Below are 16,399 nucleotides of genomic sequence, written 5' to 3' on the forward strand. Positions count from 1 at the left end.
TGAATGATCTGCTTTCTGCTTTACTTTACACAAATCACTAGAAGCTTCAATGATATTTGATATTGGCATACAAATCTGGATTAAGCTCCCAAAATGAACTACTTAGTATAAGTCTAAACCCAAAAGAAAAAGGAAAATACACGGTTGATAGAAAGGAAAAAAGAGCTTCTCACTACAAAAGAGTGCTAGAGTTTATAGAATAAACATACAGTGGTTAAGGGAGATAATTCATGGAGGCCATGGTAGCCAGTGTACTAATCTACCGTTGCTAAAAAATGTGAGCTGAACCTTCAATACAGTTCATATATATTTGACATACTCCATACTATCGACATATGTTAAATATGTTGCTAAGAAATATATAAATCAATTTTTTGATTATTTTTCATATACTTGCGCAAATTTTTACCCTTCTAAAATGATATGGCAAGGGGTAAACTAGCACAAGCTCCTCGAAGTTGTCTATAACTATCTTCTTAGATCATTTAGAAAACAGCTAGGTGTCATTGCAGAACAACTCCCAGCTCTCTTCTAACTCGTAGAAAAGATAGAAAAATTTTCCCAATGCCACCTGGTCCGAAGAAGAATGAAGTACTACTACGATCAGCCTCCTCATAACTGCTTTTCCATGCATCATCTGCAAATTGTGATATCGAACAATTCATCAAAGCCTATATATTTTGGCCAAAGCTGTGCCTTCTCATCTTACAGCAGCATTCCTGCATAAATACAGAAATGAAGGAAGATGTGGAGAAAGATGTGGGAAGATGGGGAGGGGAGAAGAGGACAGATGCTCTTTTTCTTAGAGATAGTAGAAGTTCCCAAATAGGGAGTCTCTGGGGAGCTATGTTTCTTTGAGAAACACACATTTCACACCATTCAAAAAGCATCTTTCTTTGCATTTATCTTGTGATCAATTCTATCTTAAAGTTTGGCATCTAGGAATTTTGTGGGGGCCTGCACATGGCTTTATGACATTACCGGCCATCTCTTCAGACCTTTTTTTAACTTCACATGTTTCCCCACTTGTTAATGGCAGCTTTGAGTAGGGTCAATAGTTAGGTAAAGGCAAACATTTTTATGATCGAAGCTCACTTGTTCAATAACAGTTACTAAGCAACATTGAGTACCATTGGTACATTATCGGGATATGTTAGAGGTGGAAGCTTGATTTGCAGAATAGTGCAGAGCTTTCTTAAACCGTTTGGTAAAGTGACAATCATGTAATTGTCACATGCTCTCTTTACTTATCTGATCCAACGTTATGCATGTGTTCTTATTTCTCTTATTTTCTTGTTGCTTGTTATTATCCTTTGGCTGTTAGCATTTGGTAGTTGTAATGGCCACGCGCCTATTTCCTGTTTTTTAGGTAATGCATCAGATTGTTTGTATGGGGTCCACTTGTAAACCACTTTGTTGTGGCTTGTTTAAATGTTGGCAGTTTTACTGTATCATGTGTTAATGAATGTGATATTACCAGTTTTACTCTGTGGTCTTTTTCTTCATCTCTTCGACTTTACCCACCATTATTGTTTTTTAAGATTTATTGTTCTTAAAGTCAACAGCATAAAATGATTGCTATTTCTTAATTTTGTAATATCCTTTTAGGTTAGTTAACCTTTCATTGTTCCAATTGAATCCAAAATATTTTTAAACTATTGCAAGTATGATCCTTTTATTAAACATAATTCAAATAAACAGAGATGTATATTATGTAAGAGGATACTTCAAATAAGCCTAGATGAGGTATTTCCTGTAGAGGATAGCAATTTTGGAAATTTGAGGATCTCGTTTTGATGAAGCCTAGAACAATAAGATGGGTGTAATAATAAGGAAAAACAGGAAATTTATGCAGATGGTTGTAGATAAATAAATTCCCAACATTCCGATCAGATGTTGTAGGCATTTAGATGCTTATAACTTTAACATAAAATAAAGAAAAGCCCACAATAAAGAAGATCAGAGTAATAGGTGACAGTGGCCCATGAATTGGCAAGGGTTGAACCTCATACCTCATTATTCACCAAGGTGACAGACACTGTAGTTATGAAGAAGTTGAAAACATTAGATAAGACCCAACTTGCTCCTTAGCTTCCTTTATTTCCTTCTCCATGGCAATTACCAACATCAACAAGCATAATGGTTTTAAGGTTTTGTTTAACTACCTTCTTAGATGAATTAGTTGATCTTAAGTTTGTGATGTAGCCTGGCACATGGCTTTAATGACAGTTGCCAACTTTCTTTTCATCTACCAAATGTTTACTCGTTTATAAAGGTACCTTTGAATAGGGACAACAGCTAGGTGAAAGCAAACGGTTATATGATTCAAAGCTCACTTCTCCATGCACTGATGTTCTACAATAAAGAAGATCAGACTGTGGACTGTCAGTCCTTTTCCTTGGAAAACAGAAAAAATCAGCATGGACTTGGATTCCAAGGTTAGTATCCAATTCCAAGTCCAGTGTATTAGGCATTTGCTGGTCTCAGTTTGAGTTTTTAGGGCCTAACTAGTTTATAAAGCAGAGCAGAACCCAAGAGGACTTCTGACCTTGTCAATATATTCTCTGTATCCATAGAGTTAAGGGAAGCAAAACTCGAATCCTAATCACTCATTGGATGTTTCAAACATTTTAATTTAGCATAAAATAACATATAATTAGATAATCCATACACTTTGATCACCAATAGTGTAGCTGATGATCAAGTGCAGGTGTAATGTAAATCGGTTTTCCCTTATCTCTTATTAAGGGAAAAGAATAATTTGTTTTGGCACTTACACTTTTTATTGGTGAACGACTTTATTGTCTCTCCTTTTATTCTTTGCTTAAACTTGCTGCAATGGATGGGAAACGAAAAGAACTGGATTCCATCAATTTATTTGCGATTCATTGATACCTTTCTTTACAACAACTTGCCAAAGCAATGGAGCAAGGATCCGAATTTCCGTGTGCAGTGCTGTGTCATAGGAATCACTTAATCCTGTTGCACAAGCAAGAACTATACAGTTAAATCATTGGAACAATATGATGAGACGGTTAGTAGAGAACAAAGATTTTACACCATTTTCTTTGCTCTCCAAAAAAATTGTGCAATCATAAACTACAAAAAACCAATTCACTGCTACAACTCAGAAACCAGTGTTATCAAAACATACAAAATAAAGATTTTTTTTTCAGGACTTACATGGCTTGGTCTGCTGTGTCCTCCGCTGTCTCAAGAATTGGGGAGCTGCTAACTCATGAAGCAATAAACCTATGGGGTGTGGGGGAGCAAGTTGATAGTTTGCAAAAGGAGCTGACATTGATGAAAAGCTTCTTAACAGATGCAGATGCCAGACAAGGTGAGAGTAAAACGATACGTCTTTGGGTTGCTGAAATCAGAGATGTTGCTTATGATGCTGAGGATGTAGTCGAGACTTTTGCTCTGAAGATTGGGTCCAAAAGGAAAGGAGGTTTGTCGAATGTCGTCAAACGATCTGCTTGCATCTTGAAGGAGGGATGGATGCTCCACAAAACGAGGTCAAAGATAGAGAAAATCAGGGCAAGGATTTCTGAGTTGACACGACAACGGATGACGTATAACATAAAGGAGTCAAGGAGTGGAGAAGAGTCAAGTTCTTCTTACGAAAGGCGTGAGTCAAGGCGGTCTTATCCTCATATTATTGAAGATAATATTGTCGGATTGGATGATGAAATTAAGAGATTGGTCTCACTTCTTGTTGACGAGGAAAGTCATAGCCGGGTAGTGTCTATATGGGGAATGGGTGGTCTGGGGAAGACCACTCTGGCTAAAAAGGTTTACCATCATAGCCAAATTAGAGGACATTTTAATCACTTGGCTTGGGTATATGTCTCTCAGCAATGCCAAAGAAGAAATGTATGGGAAGGGATTCTATCTAGCTTTAACATTATGGGTAAGGAGGATAGGAAAAAGAGGGACGAAGAGTTAGCAGAAAAGTTGTTTAATTTCTTGAAGGATAAAAAATGTTTGGTGGTACTTGATGATATTTGGAGTGTTGATGCTTGGGATAGTCTGAAAGATGCGGTTCCAACAAAGGAGACAAACAGCAAAATATTGCTCACTTCCCGCAATAAAGAGGCAGCTTCGCATGCAGATACAAGAAGTTACTTGCACGAATTGCAATGCTTAAATGATGAAGATAGTTGGGAATTGCTTCAAAGTATTGCATTTCCTGAAAGAACTTCTCCAGGTAATTCACTTAAGTGCCAATTACTGAATTTTAATTTCCTTTTTACCATATATTGCCTTGGTATAATAGCAACTTTGATATTTTTGGTTCATAGTAAAAATTGTTTCTAATTTCCCCTGCTAAAAATAAACTTCAGTCCACAGTGAAGGTGGAGCGGAACTTCATCTTTTAGTGTTTAGACTTTACTTTGACAAAAACCTAAATCATCTTTTTTTTTTTGTTTTGTCTTAGGAATTCAATTCCATATTGATTCTTAGATACATGGTTTCAACTGGAATGTTTGATCTTCTTCATTGAATTTCCATAATTTATACTAGACTTTTCAAAAAAAATTATACTAGATTAATTTTTTTAAAAAAAAAAGATTATTGTCTAAATGAAAGTCACAAAAGATTTGTTTTATGGAGAATAATTCAAGTAACGTGGCTCAGAAAATATCATAGAGCTAATAAATAACAATGTCATGGCATGAATATCTACCAGCTTACCAAGAAAAGTTTTTTTTTTCTCTCAACCAAAATAGAATTTTTATTAATTATTCAAAGTGGTAACATAGCCCTAGAGAGTGGCTAAGAACCACCGTTTCATGGACCTGCTGTCTAAAACACCTAAAGCACACTGTAATAAAAAAGTATTATAGTACCTTTTTTTTTTTTGGCAATAACTGTAATAATTAGTGCAGCTTAAAAAGACTAATGAACCCTGTCCCTTGCAGAACTACGAAATTAAAATTGTTTTAAAAATATTCAATTGTCTTGCACACAATTATGAAAGAATATAAACCTAAAATCTGTACCTAATTAACTCCAACCCATCCCAACTACTTCAATTAAGCTCAAGTGGTATTCAATTAGCGACTTTCTAGATGACAAGTCAATTAAAAGTATTTAGAAATGAAAGTTATTTTACCTATTGAAATTAATGTAGGATGGTGATTCCTAATTGTGTTTATAAAAACTGGTCGCCTCTTTCTTAATTTACAGACTATAAAGTTGATTCAGGAAGGGAAAAGTTAGGCCAAGAAATGGTTAAACAATGTGCAGGGTTGCCATTGGCCATCATAGTGTTGGGAGGAATTTTGGCTGCTAAAAATTCATTAAATGAATGGCAAATGGTGTCTGAAAATGTCAAGTCATACTTGAAGAGAGGTGAAAGTCAAGGAATTAAGCGTGTCTTAGCCTTGAGTTATGATGATTTGCCACCCTATCTAAGACCATGTTTCCTTTATTTAAGTCATTTTCCAGAAGATTATGAGATACTTTCAGAGAGATTGATTCAATTATGGGTTGCAGAAGGTATTGTTTCATCAAAGCAAGATGAAGGAAATGGAGGAGAATTTATGGAAGATGTGGCAGAACGTTACTTGATTGAGCTTGTAGAAAGGTGTATGATTCAAGTCGGAGAAAGAGATGCAACCTTAAAGGTCAAAACTTGTCGGATGCATGACCTCATGAGAGATTTTTGCTTGTTAAAGGCAAAAGAAGAAAATTTTCTTTATGTCATTGACCATTCAAATTCATATCAGAGTACTAAAAATTTTGCTCAATTTATTACTCCTACGGTTCGCAGAATTGTTGCACATAAACGTACTCTTGTACGATGCAATAAAAGTTCCCATCTTAGATCCATAATTTTGTTCTTTACTGACTCGTTTCAAATAGAATCCTTTTTGGAAGCATTTCTAAATCCAAAGATGCGAAAATACATTGAAAAACATCATGATGATGAGATTCCCAATCTATGGTTCTTGGTTTTGGTAGTTCTCCTATTATGTAAAGTGCATGGATCTTGGACATACATGTTCAACAATTTTAAATTGCTTAGAGTCCTAGACTTTGGAGGAGCAGATGGATTTGGAGGCTATAAGTTTCCTAGTGCTATAGGTAATCTCATCCATTTGAGATTCTTGAGTTTAAGAGAATTTGGATTCATTTGGTCAAAGTTTCCATCATCTCTAGGCAACTTAAGGTGTTTGCAAACCTTGGATTTAAGAGTTAAAGAGGGGCCTTCATCCATTCATATACCTAACGTGATATGGAAGTTGGAACAATTAAGACATCTGTATCTCCCAGAGGAATGTAACCTAAAGACCAAGTTGAAGTTGCATACATTGAAAAACCTTCAAACGCTGGTGAACTTCAATACACGGAATTGTTTTGTAGGACATCTTTCTAACATGCTAAATCTTAGGAAGTTGAAGATAATTGGGCCCTTCAATATTGAAGATTTTAAGGAGGATTTGGATAAGAAACTCCCCATCATCCGAAGCAAGCGTATTTGGTCCTTATTTGTTGAAAGTGAAGAAGGAATTGATCCACGAAATGTGGAATTCCTTCTTTCAAGTTGTTTTATTATTTGTGAATTGACTTTCTGGGCGGAGATAGGGAAGCTACCAGAGTACCACCATTTCTCTTCAAATATCGCTTACATATACTTGCGTTGGTGCAAGCTCGAGGAAGATCCTATGCCAACACTAGAGAAGCTTCCCAACTTAAGGATTCTCAAATTGGATCATGGAGCTTTCACTGGAAAGAAAATGGTTTGCTCTGCAGAATGTTTTCCTAAACTTGATTCTCTAACCCTTGGTTGGCTTGAGAATTTGGAGGAGTGGACGGTGGATGAAGGAGCTATGCCTACTCTACGCCATTTGGAGATTGGACACTGCAGAAAACTGAAGATGCTTCCAGATGGATTGAGGTTCATTACAACCCTCCGGCAATTGAAGATTGAAATGATGCCAATGGCATTCAAAGATAAATTGGTGGAAGGAGGAGAAGATTTCTTCAAAGTCCAACATGTTCCTTCTATCATATTTCTGAATCTTTATGAAAAATGATGATCTTTGACAGGTAATTTCATAAGCTCTGTTTTAGAAATTGCTTGTTCCCTGGTAATTAAAACTGTTATGCATAAGAAATCCTATTTCAATTCTCACATGTAAAATTATCGAATCATGGAGTTCCATTTGGATCATAGTTGTCCTCAAATGGAAAAAGTAAATATTAATTTTCCATTTCAGATAAAAAACAAAGTCATACTATGACATTAGTTTCTGTTGCTTTTTTTTTGTCTTGCGATAAAGACCTTTATAGATTTATCATGTTGAAGACTATTTCTTATTTGTTATGTTAATTAAGCCTCATTGTGTTATCAAATGACTTAATACTTGACAACGTCTCAAATTCTCACAAGATTGTTAAGGACACCAATGTAAGCCTAAATATATTCCTCTATTTTTTTTTCATTCAATTGACAATTGAGGACTCTTTTATTTGAATTTAGAAAGTTAGAGATCATGTTTTCATTAGGATATGCAAATTTTTAGTCTAAATAGATTGTGAAACTGACATATTTCTCGTGTTTCAGGAGAAAAATGGGGTTCTGGTCTATTTGGATTGGGATGCATCAACAAGGTAAGGCAAGATGGAAACTATTTCCAACTAGCTTTCTCGAATAAGACTGACAGCTACATTAATGCCTTAGGCCTTGAGCATAAATATCTCTTTTCCTCCCTGCATTTGGTTCTCATTCATTTGCATTATTTTCCTTGCAGAACTGACTTTTTTATCTGAATTCTAAGATGCTGTACTGATAATCAAATCAAGTTCCATTGAGATCTTTCACAGAATTTGAACTACTTACCATGACATAATTAAATTTTCCTTTTCAGGAAAAGAAGCCATTGACATTTCTTCTTCTGCTCTTCATGAGGGGACCAAATGTAGTTATAAGTGTCTAATTTGGTGTCAGTTATTGTAAAGTTGGAGATGTGAAATTGTGTTCTATTATCTTCTATTGTGTGGATTGTTGTTGACATGATTGGTCCTATTAATTTCAAAGTTGTAACATTTTCAGTTTTTAACGTAAAGTTGGGTTTGCTACATTTATATTCAATAGCTGTATTTTCATTGCTTGAAAATAATATTTCGAGTTACATTTAGTTAACTGTTATAGTTACAATGGTTAGAATATAAACTTTCTGAAATGCAGTATTTGAATTAAAACAAAATTTATAAGCATTTGAATTAAAATGCACAAACAAGACGAGGTGAGAGTGAAAGAAGTTGTTTAACTTCTCCAAAGATGAAAAAAATGTTTGGTATTACTTAATGATGATATTTGGAGCATAGAGGCTTGGGAAAGTATAAAATCTACTTTTTCACTTAGGAATGACAATGAATATTTTGTAATTAGATATTTGTTCACTACTAGACCTGATTAAATAAAATTAGAATACTTTATAAGATGCAGTGATAGTTGAGATCTTTGTATATGAATTTGGTTTTTTGGGTTCTACTAAATTCTCATTGTTCTGTTGAGTGACTTCATATGTGCTATTGCAAAATTATCATAATATTTGGTCATTTAGTCATGGCCAAGGTCATTTGCCAAAAATGCTTTCTTCCCTTCATTAAATGACTTTTGATATGTGGGGATGTCTCACTATGAAACAGATTATCAAATTCTTGGAGACTTCAATGCTACACCTTTAATTTTGAATATGATAGATTAATGAAACTACCATGAATAAGACTGGTGATGGTTTTCTTAGTCTTGCACTCTCTCCGAATCTACCTACAACTATGACTCTATTTTGGAGTTTTTACTTCTCTTTCTCCCTACTATCCTCCATTTATGAACACTCTCTATGGTCCAATCCCCACTTTCACACGTTATTGACTTGTGTTCTCTCTCCTTTTTCTTTCCCTCTGTTACCGAATAATTTTTCTCCATTTTTTTTTTGAAAAATGAATGTATGCTTTTATTAAGTTGCGAGGAAATTCCACCATCAACTAGATGGAAAAACACAAGAACCAGATAAATATTCACTTTTTATTATTTATTTTACAAGTTATAGTTTTTCTGTGCCTAATCTGTTAGGTCAGCTTGTCTGGGTTACGGTCTACTCAACGATCTAACCTGATTTGAATTTTTAATAATGACATAATAAACATTTATACATATATTCATAACAAGTATATAATTAAATGATAAATGTATATATATTTTTACTCAAAAATTTACATTTAAAATTTCTTTCCTTGACAAAATTAAGAAGATTAAATGAAATATTTCATGCATTTCGACAACCAATATAATATAAACTTGAGATCAATAAGGTAATTTAATGCCTTATTTAAAAATTTAAAAATGGAAAAAATAAAAATGATGAATCTATGTATAAATAATATATAACCTCCAAATTTAAAAATTTGACACAAATTAATGAATATATTTTAAATTATTTAATATTTTCTCATTTAATATAATTTTCCAAACCTTAATCATGCCTAAATGGAAATTAACAAAATAAAAAGCAATCAACGTGTAGTCCCAAATTGTCCACTGGCACCAACAAAGCTACGTTAATTTTGTCTGGAAGTGAAGCCAATTGTTCATTCAATTGACAATAGAGGACTCTGTTATTTGAATTTAAAAGGCAAGATAAGTTTTCAAAAAGGTCTTAGGCACATTCAGGAGCAGATGCAAGTTCTGAATCTAAATAAATCAATGGTCCATAAAACATGCCACTCAATCGGGAAGTCTGAAACTGTGAAACTTACATATTTCTCATATTTCAGGAGAAAAATGTCAATTGGATCGGATGCATCAAGAAGGTAAGGTAAGATGGAAACAATTTCGAACAAGCTTCTTAAACATGACTGCAGCTATTGCATTTCAATTTTGCTTGTATTTGATAATCTTTTGCTTTATAAATTGAGTTTTGGAAGCTAAATTTGTATCTTGATCAGGGCTATCTTTGCAAGTCCATGTACACTTGATACAATATAATTAACAGGCAATAGAGATCAAAGTAAATCAAGTCCTTTTGTTATCCTAAACATTAATGCTTTAGACCTTAAGCATAAATATTTCATTTTTCCTGTATTGGGTTCTCTTTCATTGACTTTTACCTGAATTTTAACATGCTATATTAAGAATCAAGTTCTATAGGGATCTTTCACGGAATTTGACATATATAATTACTTTTTCCTTTTCAGGAAAAGAAGCCATTGGCATTTCTTCCTCTGCTCTTCATGAAGGGACCAAATATAATTGTTCCAACACTATGGAATAAATGTCTAAATATTTGGTGTCACATATTGTAAAGCGGGAGATGTGAAATTGTGTTGTACTTTCTTCTACAGTGTGAATTGTTGTTGACATGATTCATGATTGCTTTGCTATTATTTTCAAAGTTGTAATATTTTCAGTTTTTATTGTAAAATTGGGTTTGCTACATTTATATTCAATAGCTGTATTTATTTCCAATGCTTGAAAATAATATTTGGAGTTACATATAATTAGCAGTTATAGTCACAATGGTTAGAATATAAACTTTCTGAAATGCAATGTTTGATTTAAAATGCAGATACAAGAGGAGGTGAGAGTGAAAGCATATGAATGCATGGCTTACTGAAATCACAGATGTTCAACGTCATCGAGATGTCTGCTTGCTACATGAAGGAGGGATGGTTGCTCCACCAAAGGCAGTCAGAGACAGAGAAAATCCCAGCCAGAATCACACAACTGATGCGGGGATTAGTCTTCCACCATCTCCGAAACTCCGTACAATGACTCTTATTTTGGATCGTTTGCTTCTCTTTCTCCATACTTTCCTTTCCTCCATTTATGGATTCTCTCTCTGGTCCAATCCCCACTTGCACACGTTGTTGACTTTCTGCTCTCTCCTTTTTCTTTTTCTTTTGCTTCTCTTTCGTTTTTCGCTGTCCCTAATATTTTTCTCATTTTAAATTAAACATTCACTTTTTATTTTTTTATTTTACAACTTATATTTTTTAAGTGTAATAAAAGCTAAAGTGATCAAGTTCATATTTCCATTAAGGACGACTTTGAAAAAAATGTTTTTAATTTTATGAGAGTAAATATTATTTTAAAAATTCTGAAATGATAAGATAGACGTTAAATATAAAATTGAAAAATTTATATATTATTTTATTTAAGATGGGTGAAACGAATATGTTTCGAATTTTTTTAATAATCCTCCAAACCTTAATCATGTCTAATAGCGTAAAAATAGAAATTAAAAAAAAGAAAGAAAAAAAAAAGCAACCAATGTGTAGGGCCAAATTGTCCACCGACAGAAAGCTACATTAATTTTACTTGAACGCTTTTACTCTGCATTTTTCTCCTCTTTTCCTTTCTTGGTAGAAGCTCTGCTCTTTATTCATCACAAAGAATATTACTGCTGCAACTAGAGAGATAGAGCAACTCTAGAGAAGGGAACTCATAAACCTCAAAACATACCAAACATATATTTTTGCAGGATTTACATGGCTTGGTCTGATGTGTCTTCTGTTATCATAAGGATTGGTGAGCGTCTAACTCAAGAGGCAACATCCCTATGGGGAGTGGAGGAGCAAGTTGATCGTTTGCAAAAGGAGCTTAAATGGATGCAAAGCTTTTTAATAGATGCAGATGCAAGACGAGGTGAGAGTGAAACGGTACGTCTTTGGGTCGCTGAAATCAGAGATGTTGCTTATGATGCTGAGGATGTCATCGAGACTTTTGCTCTGAAGATTGGATCCAAAAAGAAAGGAGGTTTTCCGAATGTCGTCAGAAGATCTGCTTGCATCTTGAAGGAGGGACGGATGCTCCACAAAACCAGGTCAAAGATAGAGAAAATCATAACAAGAATTACCAACTTGACGAGACAACTGCAGACATATGGCATAAAAGAGTTAAGGGGTGGAGAAGAGTCATGTTCTTCTTACGAAAGGCGTGAGTTAAGGCGGTCTTATCCTCATATTATTGAAGATAATGTTGTTGGAATGGATGATGAAATTCAGAAATTGGTCTCGGTTCTTGTTGATGAGGAAAGTCATAGGCGGGTAGTGTCTATATGTGGAATGGGTGGTCTGGGGAAGACCACTCTGGCTAAAAAGGTTTACCACCATAGCCAAATTAGAGGTCATTTTAATCACTTGGCTTGGGTATATGTCTCTCAGCAATGCCAAAGAAGAAATGTATGGGAAGGGATTCTATCTAGCTTTAAGATTATGGCTGAGGAGGATAGGAAAAGGAGGGATGAAGAGTTAGCAGAGAAGTTGTTTAATTTCTTCAAGGATAAAAAATGTTTGGTGGTACTTGATGATATTTGGAGCATTCAGGCTTGGGATAAAATAAAACCTGCGTTCCCAATGAGGGAGACAAGTAGCAAGATTTTGCTCACTTCTCGCAACAAAGAGGTGGCTTCACACGCGGATAGAAGAAGTTACTTGCATGTATTGGAGTGTTTAAATGAAGAAAATAGTTGGGAATTGTTTCAGAAAATCACATTTCATGATAGAGGTTCTACAGGTACATACTATATATATATATATATATATATATGTTGAATAATAGTTATAAATTTTACCTTCAATTATAAATAAGAAAACACATGGCTCTCTTCAAAAGTTAGGGCACCAAAGGGGACAGAGACTAGGAGCAGGGGATATCTGTTCTGAGTGAATATAGAGGTGTTCATGGCTCTCTGCAATCTAGCTCCCACCATGTCAACTATTTAAATTAAGTTGAAGCGACATTTGATCTTTCAAAGAAAAAAAAGTTGAAGCGACATTTGAATAATTAAGGTTGGAAAAAAAATTTATGAATGTAAACAAAAATTATTTAGATTAGCAAATACAATTTTTTTATTCCTAATTTAATATTACAATTACTGATTTTTAGTTATTTTACAGAAAATAAAGTTGATGCGAAAATGGAAGAGTTAGGAAAGGGCATGGTTAGACATTGTGCAGGGCTGCCCTTAGCCATCATCGTGTTGGGAGGAGTTTTGGCTACAAAGAATTCATTAAATGAATGGCAAACGGTTTCTGATAATGTCAAGTCATACTTGAAGAGAGGCAAAGGCCAAGGCCAAGGGATTGAGGATGTGTTAGAATTAAGTTATGACGATTTGCCACCCTATTTAAGATCATGTTTCCTTTATTTAAGTCATTTTCCAGAAGATTATGAGATATCTGCAGAAAGATTGATTCAATTATGGGTTGCAGAAGGTATTGTTTCATTAAATCAAAATGAAGGAAATAGAAGAAAAAATGCAGAAGATGTGGCAGAATATTACTTAATTGAGCTAGCAGAAAGGTACATGATTCAAGTGGGAAAAAGAGATGCACTATTGAAGATCAAAACATGTCGCATGCATGATCTAATGAGAGATCTCTGCTTGTCAAAGGCAAAAGAAGAAAACTTTGTCTACATCATTGATCACTCAAGCGGAAATCAACTTGACGACAATTTTTCCTCGTCTACAATTCGTGGAGTCCGTAGAGTTGCCGCACATGTATTTCCTCAAGTCCAATGCATTAAAAGTCCCCATCTTCGATCATATTTGTTCTTGTTTGATGTCTTGAGGGATCACACTAAAGCGCTTACAAATCCAAAGATAATAAACATTCTTGAACATTTGGAGGAAGGGTGCAACCTAGTTTCTGTGATCTTCATGCTTTGGCTACAATATATGTTGTGGAGATCTTGGACATACGTGTTCAACGATTTCAAATTTCTCAGAGTCTTATACTTTGAAGGAATAATTGATTATGCAGGATTCAATTTACCATATGATATAGGTAATCTAATCCACTTGAGATTCTTATGTTTAAGTGGTTTAACTTTCTATACATCAGAGTTGCCAGAATCTCTTGGCGGCATAAGATGCTTGCAAACCTTGGATCTCAGAGTTTACAGTCGTGATCTAAATGGAAACATGGGACCTATTCATGTACCTAATGTAATATGGAGGATGAAACAATTAAGACATCTATATCTCCCGTGGGAATGTGACAGTAAGACCAAGTTGAAGTTGTGCACTTTGAGAAACCTTTTAACACTTGTGAACTTCGACACGAGGAATTGTTATGTTGGAGATCTTCGCAACATGATGAATCTTAGAGACTTGCAAACAGCTGGGCCGTTCCATATTGAAGATTTTGAGGATTTGGGTGAGAATCGCCCTATACTCGGCAATAATAACATTCTTCGCACCTTAACTATTCGGAGTTATCAAAGAACAGATCCAAGACAATTGACACACCTCCTTTCCTGCTGTGCTAATATTTATGAGTTGAATTTAACTGTAAAGATAGGGAAGTTACCAGAGTACTACCATTTCTCTTCAAATATCGCTTACATATACTTGCGTCGGTGCAAGCTTGAGGAAGATCCTATGCCGACACTAGAGAAGCTTCCCAACTTAAGGATTCTCAAACTGGAAAGTAATGCTTTCACTGGAAAGAAAATGGTTTGCTCTACAGAATGTTTTACTAAACTTGATTCTCTAAGCCTTGTGGGTCTTTTCTATTTGGAGGAGTGGAAGGTGGATGAAGGAGCTATGCCTATTCTACGCTATTTGGAGATTGACCACTGCAGTGAACTTAAGATGCTTCCAGATGGATTGAGGTTCATTACAACCCTCTGGGAATTGAAGATTGAATGGATGCCAAAGGCGTTCAAAGATAAACTGGCGGAAGGAGGAGAAGATTTCTACAAAGTCCAACTTATTCCATCTATCGAATTTCAGTATTGTGAATGAGGAATTATTATCCTTGTTAGGTAACTTTATAATCTCTGTTTCAGAAATTGCTTGTAATCTAGAATTACTATTGTTTTGCATATAGAAAACCTATTTTTAATGTCATTTACCTGCAAAAATCTTAACTTAGGATTAAGTACATATATAGGTAATTGACTCAGGAGGTTAATCTTAAACAAATAATTAAACTTTTATTATTATTATTATTTTTTTGAATGGGCACAAAGGTGATGAATAGGTTCAGATTATCAATAAAATTAAATAATAATGCTTAAAGTACAATTACATTACATTAAAGTGCCTTTTTTTTATACTATTACAATTTTATTTTTGAAATTTATTTTTCTTTGTGAGCCTAAGTGACATGATGCATTTTGATATTTGATTTAACGATAAATACATGTATTTTTATAAAGAGAGAGTTGGATTGAATCTATCCTTCTTGAAAAAGAAAAACATACTAAAGCGATGCACACAAAACGGTGAAACTGACATTCTCCTTTACATGGTGTTGTGGCCATCCATTCATTCGGATATTGCATCATCAAGGTAGGGCAAAATGGAATCTGTTTTGAACTAGCCTTGTTAAAACATGACTGACAGCTGCTGCATTGCAATTTTTTGCATTGCATTTTGATAATCTTTTGCTTTAAATATTGAGTTTTGGAAGCTAAATTTGTATCTTGATCATGGCTGGCTTTACAAGTTTATGTGCAATGATACAATATAAGAAATAGGTAAGAAAGATCAAACTAAATCATGCCTTGAGATAATCAGTTGTTCTCCTATATAGAATCTGGATATCTTTTTTTCCCTGTACTGGATTCTTTTTCATTTTCATTGTTTTTCTTGCTGAGACTGCCTTTTTATCTGAATGAATTCTAACATGCTACATCAATAATCAAATCAAGCTCCCTTGGGATCTTAAACAGCATTTCATCTGCATCCATTCTTTTCCAGGTGATGAAGCCACTGCCATTTGTTTCTGCTCTTCACAAGGGGACCAAATATAGTTCTTCCAACTGTGGAATTGTCTCTAATTTGGTGTCTGATGCTGTAAAAGTTGGAGATGGAAAGTTGTTTTGTTGACTTGAGATTGGTGTGTTGTTGTCCTCATAGTTGAGACTTGAGACCTCTTATGGATTTGTTTTTATGTTATAATTAAAGACCTCTCATTGCTTCATCAAGTGACTCATATTTGTGAATGATCCTCAAAATTATCTTCACCAGATTATGGCCCGTGCATTGCACACTGTCCTCTTTCTAGTTGTTTTTTTTTTTCTCTTTCTACTTCTCTTCTTCTTTTCTTTTTCTCTTTTTTTTTTAGCCCTCCACGTGACTAAAGGAGGAAGCTCCAAAGGGGCTTCCTTTTACTTATGTTATAGATATGTGATGTTCTTTTGTTTTTTTTTCTTTTCATTTTTCTCTGCTATAGCAAACAAAGGAATGAGAGTTTTTTAATGACACTCAAAATTATTAGCAGTTATAAAATTTATAATTAACTGTAATTGATACACAGTGACCAATTTTGAAAAATGAATGTTAAGTTGCATCTAAATATTTAGTTCATTAATAATTAATACATGATCTCTTACGCAATCAGATTCACATATCTTCTTCTTTTAAATAAA

At 34.4% G+C, this 16,399-nt stretch overlaps 2 protein-coding genes and 1 long non-coding RNA gene across 3 annotated transcripts; 2 read left to right on the forward strand and 1 right to left on the reverse strand.

Annotated features, from left to right (window-relative positions):
• Positions 1–345: 345 nt before the first annotated feature.
• On the reverse strand, positions 346–3,307 carry LOC148761562 (uncharacterized). The gene is made up of 3 exons (XR_016027346.1): positions 3,184–3,307; positions 2,778–2,979; positions 346–719 (listed from the first exon to the last, which is right to left on the reverse strand). It is a non-coding gene; the product is annotated as an uncharacterized LOC148761562 (long non-coding RNA).
• Positions 3,045–8,104, forward strand: LOC148761563 (putative disease resistance protein At1g50180). Its single transcript, XM_088807880.1, has 4 exons — positions 3,045–4,210; positions 5,194–7,059; positions 7,577–7,623; positions 7,881–8,104. Exons 1-2 carry the CDS (start codon positions 3,184–3,186, stop codon positions 7,044–7,046), a joined length of 2,880 nt encoding a protein of 959 aa, XP_088664006.1. The 5' UTR covers positions 3,045–3,183; the 3' UTR covers positions 7,047–7,059; positions 7,577–7,623; positions 7,881–8,104.
• A 3,250-nt stretch (positions 8,105–11,354) lies between these two features.
• Positions 11,355–15,951, forward strand: LOC148761564 (putative disease resistance protein At1g50180). The gene is made up of 3 exons (XM_088807883.1): positions 11,355–12,532; positions 12,916–14,788; positions 15,729–15,951. The coding sequence occupies exons 1-2, from the start codon at positions 11,506–11,508 to the stop codon at positions 14,766–14,768; spliced, it is 2,880 nt and encodes a 959-aa protein (XP_088664009.1). The 5' UTR covers positions 11,355–11,505; the 3' UTR covers positions 14,769–14,788; positions 15,729–15,951.
• The last annotated feature ends 448 nt before the right edge of the window (positions 15,952–16,399 follow it).

The sequence above is a fragment of the Theobroma cacao genome, chromosome 7 (assembly GCF_053813885.1).
Source record: "Theobroma cacao isolate CCN51 chromosome 7, ASM5381388v1, whole genome shotgun sequence".
Classification (NCBI taxonomy): domain Eukaryota; kingdom Viridiplantae; phylum Streptophyta; class Magnoliopsida; order Malvales; family Malvaceae; genus Theobroma; species Theobroma cacao.